Source organism: Morone saxatilis, unplaced genomic scaffold (genome assembly GCF_004916995.1).
Source record: "Morone saxatilis isolate NCDOM2014 unplaced genomic scaffold, NCSU_SB_2.0 Contig15, whole genome shotgun sequence".
Classification (NCBI taxonomy): domain Eukaryota; kingdom Metazoa; phylum Chordata; class Actinopteri; family Moronidae; genus Morone; species Morone saxatilis.
The window spans coordinates 23,080,343-23,088,463 of NW_023339707.1; the positions used below are offsets into that span (position 1 = coordinate 23,080,343).

General features: G+C 40.5%; 1 protein-coding gene across 1 annotated transcript in view; it reads right to left on the reverse strand.

The window, feature by feature from the left end:
• Positions 1-1,919: 1,919 nt before the first annotated feature.
• Positions 1,920-8,121, reverse strand: part of LOC118325047 (teashirt homolog 2) — a 38,995-nt gene continuing 32,793 nt past the window's right edge. The window contains exon 3 of the mRNA XM_035657610.1: positions 1,920-5,643. Coding sequence (XP_035513503.1) covers positions 2,603-5,643 — 3,041 coding nt within the window. The 3' untranslated portion in view covers positions 1,920-2,602. The remainder of the gene's footprint in view (positions 5,644-8,121) is intronic.

The following is an 8,121-nucleotide window of genomic DNA, read 5'->3' on the forward strand; positions in this document are numbered from 1 at the left end:
TGTATGTGTGTGTGTGTGTGTATGTGTAACTCAAGAACGCTGACTGGGTTTTGTAATTAGCCATGGCATGCCAGATATACGGTGTGATTAACTGCGTTAATATGCAAACATGCTAAATGAATTAATATAAAGCATCAAAAGAATTATGGGTTTATTTCACTTAATTACCTGTGATGTGCTACCTGAAGTATATCCGTATTTAATAACTCAGGTATTCCTATTAGACAGCATTATGTTTATTAGGGAAACGGGAGCAGCTGATATGTATTTTGATTTCCACCCATCACAGTTCATGCACCTTCAAGTGATTGCATGATAAGAACCATATTAACCTTGCAAAGTTTGCTTTAAATTTAGATTGCAGCCATATAGCATTTTGTGTACTAACAATAAATCCCACACTGACTTTGACTTATTAGAGCAAATTATGGTCAAAGACAACTAATTTCCTTCCTTGATTGCACTGATGATAGCATTTTTCTTTGGTTAGCTGTGAGTGAATCTAGGTTGTGCTGAATCCTCAAAATGTACTTGTAGCCTATATATGCAGTGAATAATGATTTGTATCTATATATAGGGGATTGTTGTGGAGAACATTGAGTCAAAATAAAATTAATTTTCAATAAAAATGAAAGATTCTGTGTTGCATTATGTCCCCTTTTGTTAATAAAAAAAAAAGCAGTCTCACTTTAAATTTCAATTAATAAACACAACCGGTAATCTATTTTTCTTATTACTGCAAAAGCATTCTGCTGCATCTTAAGGACAATGCTTGCTTCAATTTAGAATAAGTTGCTCCTCTAAAACATAATGGCCCTACAGACAAATCAGAGATCCATCGGCGGAGAAAGGCACTAAATAATTTATAGCTTTAATCTGCTCACTGAGGTGTGTGGTCTTTGACAGTAATTATAAATGCAGGGAGAAATTATAGCTGAATACTTTAACTGCATTAGGAGTCATCTGATGAACAACGTGATTGCCTGCTCATTTCCAACAATAGGGGGCAAGTTGGTGTCACAGCATTCAAATCACCACAGTGCCCATGTGCTTTTTCCCATTTAACATCAAATGTCAGTTGGCCGTTATAAAATAGAGATTTGATGGGTGGAGGTAATTGAGGACTTGATTGCTTGAAAAGAGATAAATTGCATAAAATGTTTATGAATTTAGAAGGCAATTATTTTTAATAGCCTTGAAATAATAGAGCTGGAGGAAATATGTTTAATTGTTATGATACCATCTTGCAGCAACAGCAGCAGCGTTCACAGGAAAGCAATAAAGTCTGACAAGAAGATCTGTCTTTGAGTTGTATCTAAAAACCACAAGGTAAAAAAAGAGAATGCAGCTTTCTGTACAGCAAGATGCTGTCCTTTGTCACACTGAGGTTCCTAATAGATTTAAAAACTAGTAATAGAAGAGAAAGATATAAGGAATTTAAATATGGGGTTAGTTTTATGGGTCCATAATTTTTTAATATTTTCGTGATAATTTTCTCAGAAGTTTGCTGGAAAGAACTATGTTATTTGGTACTAATTATAAAGAAAATTACATATTTTTATTTAAGAAAGGCTCAGTTTAAACCAAAATAAATATTAATTAATTATTCATTTATTATTGGCGCTCCATATATGTTGAATTGTGTGTTTGCCTGCAGACAAATGTCAGACTCTTTAGGTTTTACTTTGTAATATATATGACTGCAAGTGTTTCTAGCACCAAATGACCTTGCTCTTATCAGAAAATATGAACATGAAAATGACATATTGAGTAGAATTAGTTTTATTATATGTATATTTATTGTGCCCTGTTTCATCAAAATCTTAATATCTCAATCATTTTAAAAAACAACTCAATCTGCTAACTTTGTATGCAAACAATTAGAGAGAAAAAAGAGATTTACAAGCTGTTATCAAATGTTAACTCTTTATTTGAATAAGTAAAAAAAGGTGCAGGTATCACAGGTGTCATCTGTCTTGCTGTTATCCTTGTTGCATGAAACGCACTGTTTTTTTTTCTTCTAAAATATATTTACATGTGAAATACCCTAAGTATTTTTGAGTCATGTACAGAATCCGAGTCTAAACTGGTGATTAAACATTTATTAAAGTGCTTTTTTTCTCTTCTATCATTGCAACACAAAACATCTTTACATAGCAATACACTGTACAGGTCTGCATGTGTGTTATCATGTCTCGGGCTACCTGTTTTAACAGCTGCACGGTTATGCAGGTGTACTGTATCACAGAAGTCGTAAAGTACAATTAGTTCATTATTTTGTCTTTGAAATACAATTGAAACTTGACATATCATACAAATAAATAGTAGTCATAGCCAGGGCTATTGCATGCAAACATCAGCAATTATGTTTCTTCAAGCAGTAATACATTTCATTACTGGTGATGCATTTGAGCAGGGTGCAAAAGTATCTCTTAGTGTTTCCTTATACAATTTCTAACCAGTGTGTCTTTGCTGTACTCCATGAAATGTATTAAATGTCATAATGACGCACACTACACAACGCTAATTGAAAAATGGTTGAAATATCTGACCCGTGTATTAAAATAAAAAAGGAACAGAAGTGACAATAATATGAAAAAAACTACTCCTTGTCCATTTCCACATATTGTGAATGGTTGTCAGGGGATTTGCTGTGAGTTTTACTCAAATGGAGTTTGACTGCGTGATTACTCGCAAATGTCCGACAGCAAAGCTTACATTTGAACTTTGCGTCAATGTCTTCCTCCGTGACTAGAGCCTCTGTGGCTCTGACACTGAGGGCCTTTGACAGTTCTGGCTCCTCTACCTTTGTGTGGTGCTCTACCGGCATTTTGCACATGTCTTTGATTTGGAACCCGAGATGGGATTCCAGGTGGGAAATGAATGCGGCCGGTGACCTAAACTGTGAAGCGCAGTCATTGCAGTAGAACACTGGGTGGCCCGTGTCCATGTTCTTCAGAAATTTGGTCCCTCCGGTTTTCCGCAGTTGGTATTTTACATTTGCTAACCAATGGCTTATGGTGGTCATGGACAATCCAGTGAACTTGGAGATGTGCATCCGTTCCTGAGGGCCGAGATCTGAGAGTAAGTATTTCCCCTCAGAGGTCTGGAAGAGGCTGGAGGCAAACTGAGCTTGCAGGATGAGAAGATGGCGAGGATTCCAGTTTGACTGTCTACCTTTACGCTTGTGGACAGAGTACACCTCGGCAGACACGTCCTCAAAGCGCCTGACATCTGATTCCAGTTTCATAGTCGGGATCCTTGATGGTATGGAGGGTTTTGGCGTTGTGGCTTTTGGAAGAACTTTAACCATATCTGCGATGTCAGACAGAGCATATTTCTGTGGCATCGGGGTGGAAGGATGTAGTAGCGAGGAACTTTGCTTGCTGTGTTTAGATTTTGTCAGGTCTATTGGTTGGTCATCACTAACAAAGAGAAAGGTGTTATCAGGTCTATTTCTTATAGCATTTCCAAGCAATAAAGCTGGTTTCTCGCTGCTTCGGTTAATGTCAGCAAAAATAGACTTGGTGTGAGCAGATAGTTTATCTACTCTTGAGTTATTGGGCTTATTTGCTTTGCCCAGATGATTGTTCAGAACTGACTGCAGTGCACTAAGAGGGTTTATGCCAAGTATAGCCGGAGTGTCACTGAGAGGCTCTGAAGTAGTGCTGCGTCCATTGCTGGCAGAGGGGCTTGGTGTCTTGCCTCTGTCAGAGAAATCTGGGCTCAACTTCCCTTTGATCGCTTCACTCCCTTCATTCACACAGTCTGCATCAAGCTTTGAAGAGGAAGAGGAATCATCCTGACAATCGCTGTCATCATTCTCCACCAGATCAAACTTAATATTCTGACTTTCTTTACCATCGCTAATGCCAACCTTTTCTTTTTTGATGTCCACATTTTGATGCTGTCCCTGGGGAGCCTCAACTCCCACAGCACCGTGGTATAACTTCCCCTTTGGGGCAATTGGTCTCAGCTTGTGGTTAAATGTCTGCTTCAGCTGAGTAGGGGGAGATGCAGAGAGAGGGGCGCTTTTGATGATGCCAGAGAGCTGATAGGCAGCGTGAATGCTTGGATAGGCACTCCAGCTTGGTGTCCCTGTTTGAGCTTTATTGATGGCAGAGGCCACTGTGTTGGCTAAAGATTTAAGAATGTCCCCTCCTCCTCCTGAGTCCTGTTCAAGATCCTCCTCACGGAGATAAGGGTACTTAAAAGCCCCATTGCCTGCCTTTTGATCCTCACTCTCTTGCTTGTCATCTTTAGCTTCAGTTTCTTCCATTTTGTCTGATGTACCTTCCCCCTGGCTATCCTTCTCAATGCTCCCAGGAGAAGGATTTTTTGGAGACAACTTTTCTCCCTCAGTGTCACTGGCAGCAGGCTCAGCTAAAACCTGGATCTTCTCTATGGCCAGGGGGTCAAGCGCTAACTGTTTACCCTTTTTAGAGGCTGAGTTTGTGACTTTGATGAAGTGTCCAGTAACCATCATATGTGTGGTGAGTTGCTGAAGGGTGTCATGGGAGCTTCCGCACTCCATGCACTTAAGAATTTGAGACTTGCACGTCTCAAACTGCCAAGTGTAACTCGCTCCGTTCTGATAGCCATAACGATTATTGTTAGCATTTGAAATGGTGGCAGCCCGCTGTGCCTCAGTGTAGCCGGACACACCAGTCGTAGAGTCAGGGGAGCAAGGTCTCACTGTTTCAAAGGCCCGTTTCTTTGACGGTGGCAGCAATTTCGGTGTGATGACTGGGATTGGCTCTTTTAAAGGCACTTTTTGGTAATGCTTAGTTTTAATCATATGGACGCTCAAATCCTGGAGTGAGTCAAAAGAGTGGCCACAGAACATACACTTCAAAACTTTTTGTGCATCCTCCTTTCCCTCCATATCTTGCAAATTTCGTTTCCTAGATTTAGAGGACGAAGCAGAGGAATTACTTTGTTTGCTGTGGTTGTTGTCCTGGTAGTGTCCACTCTTGTTCATGTGGACTGTCAGCTCCACAAGAGTGTCATAAGCTGCGCTACAATCCTTACAGCGAAATCGGCTGGCTCCTGTGAACACTGAGCCACAGGGTTTGGTGGTTTGCCTGTACAGGTGGACAGAGCTAAAGAGGTTAGGTTTGGATGCAGGCTTTGGGGAAAGTGTCTGCTGCAAGGTCTTAGACAGCGCATCCTGGTGCCAGTCAAACTCACTCTTGGTGCTTCCGTTGGTGCTGTCACAGTTGGCTTTGCTGGTGTTTTTTCCCATTTTCAAGTCCATTCCTATCCCCGTCCAGTAAGAGTCAGACAGAAAGTTTGCATAGGCTGCCCTCATTTTCTCCAAGCTGCCGCCTGTCTCCTCTTTATGTTTGGAGCTGCGACTTTCGTCATCTCTCTGGCTCTCAGGTGGCGAGGAGGTTTTGAAGTCTGAGAGTCTGTCACTGCTGTCGCTAAGGCGTGACTCCAACTCTGCCTCTTGATTGGAAAGGACACTAATGGGAGAGTTCTGGTTGCTATAAGTGTTAGTGCTCTTGTTATCTAGCTCTCTGTCCTCAGACACTTTGGGGCTGGTCTTCTCTGAGCATTCCTCTTCAGTTTGAGTGTCGTTCTCTCCGTCTTCCTCAGTGATGGAATCCTGAAGAACAGTGTCGTCATCAGGCATGTACACTAGAAAAAGAAGAGACATCGAAATTAATGACATTAAAACACACTGTGTAACAGCAGGTTTATGAATTTATCCTGTAATTTTCAAGGTACAATATTTAGACGACCCACATACGGCATTAAGTATACATTTTAAACCCTAACTCTAACACACTAAGTCACAGAAGCCATTTAAGACAACATAATGGTGGCTGTTTTGTGCCTTGGGAGGTTGGAGAGTGTAGCTGGACATAATGTCTTTACTAACAGACTGCTGCTGGTGTAACAGCACCATGTGATTCACGACAGGCCATTGACTTAGTGCTGTGTCCAAGGTTTTTCTGGCCTCAAGTTGAGATGTTTACAACAATCATTGGCCACTGAGTGACAAAAGGAAATTGATTCTTCAGGAGCCGTTAAGTGTTATTGTAAATGACCTATTCCATAGTGATTATGGATGCCTCAAAACTGCAATGAAAGTGTAAGCCTTCTGTTCTTCATAACACCACCTGAAGCCACATGTGAGGAATGGCTTAACACTGACTCAGACATTTTAATGTCCTGCATTGCTCTAACAATAAATTAAAAGGCTTGACTGCAAAATATGAGAAAGCATTACTTGGGAAGACATTCAGCAAAATAAAAGCATGTTACAAATGTGAATACTGATGCTTATGAAGATGTTGATCATGCTGGTGGAAAAACTGATTCAATTATCAGTGTTAAAACTAGACAATTTCAAAAAATTACTGGCAATCTGTCACGTCATTATATTTTCCCTGACAGTCTCATAAACAGCAATTACTTCTTTCATTATTCACCTGTTCATTCTCCCAACTCATAGAGCACAAACATTATTGCTTCAATTAACAGATAATTAAACAACAGTATTTCTAATTGACATATTTCCCATCATCCAATTAGTGGAAACTCTGACTCAGCATGGCGGGTTCTCATGTGGCTGCAGGGTCTGCTCGACATAATATGAGCACAGCTACAGAAGATTAAAGTGTCCTTTCTGACAATAACTATTTCAGATAATTTAAAATCTAACCATCCGACAACCCACGCAACAATATCACAACCAATGTTTGCATATCTTTTGAAGACATCCTGCAATAAATGCAGTTTGTCAGTGTTGTCACATATCTGAGATATTTTCCGCCTCATACTCATGCTGGAAAATGTGCATTTTGGGAGAGACGTGGCAGATGTGCTCTGAGTTAAATATGAATAGGACATAACAGCCCTGTCCAGGCACTTATGCATTTCACATGGTTAATATTCTTTTCTGAATAGAGGGCACTCCATGTGGGGATGGCTGAAGCTGAGCACTCAGGAGTCCCACACTGGGCAGCCCATAGAATGTCTTCCCTTCTTTGCCTTCTGAAAATAAGACTTTTTTTTAATAAATATTTCACAAGTGCCTCAAGAGAAACCCTGGAGGTGAATTGCCTGCCAGCTAATGGATAGAGATGGAGATGGGATTCGGACTTTCAAAACAAACATGGAGAATGGGGCCTCGTGGACAAGAGCCTGCACACACACTCACACCCAAGAGCCCCAATGTGCTGTGACCTTGATCCACCGCAAGAGAGATGTTTTGATTGGCCAACGGAGAACTGTGATGGCCTCCAAAACACCCTTGATGCTAAGGGAGAGAGTTGTCAAGAGCACAGAGGTATGTTTTATTTATAGTCTTATATATAGTATTCACAGTGAAGGAGAACACCAATGGCTATGACAAGCTCCCAGTTGATGTCCTCTCTCTTCAAAGTCGTCACTAAAACTGAAAGACTGGTAAGAACGTACACCAAAGTGGGGAGATGTGCATTTTTCCAGTCCAGTGATGGTTTAATAGAAGTGGTTCATTCCTAGTATAAACCATCATTTAAAAGCTATTTCCTGCATATTTTATGTAGCTTAAAATTCACCAATACATGCAGTTCAGTTCCACCTACGCTGTTTGTAAGATAAACGTGCATTTTACAAAGAAAGGCTAAGTACTGTTTTCCCGGAAATAACCACTTACATGTAGTTATATCAGTTTTAATGTGAATGTTTGTGTCTTATCGTCGTATTTGAGGATGAAATTGACAGAGATTAACAGCTGCCCTTCCTGCTGTTCTATGCCTTTCTATCAGATGCCCTAAGTAGCAGACATCCAAAGGCACCAATTAACCTTCTGGCAGGGATCACTCCAAGATACCCGCATGTCTAACTCTGCTTCTCACACCATTTGTAACTGTGCTTTGCCAGCTCTTGGTCTACCACAGTACTGCTACCATGCCAAGCTGCATTACTCTTTTATACAAGATCATATTCAAGGACAATGCCACAGCAACAGACAAAAGGTCATTACACTGTATAATGGCAAACAAGTTTGTCAAGAATACAGAACTGCAGATATGCTTCATAAAACATCATTGTTCAAAGTATAAGAATTGGTGTGTCATTGTGTAAACTAAAAGTGAAGAGCAGCAGGCACATTCTCAAGCACTT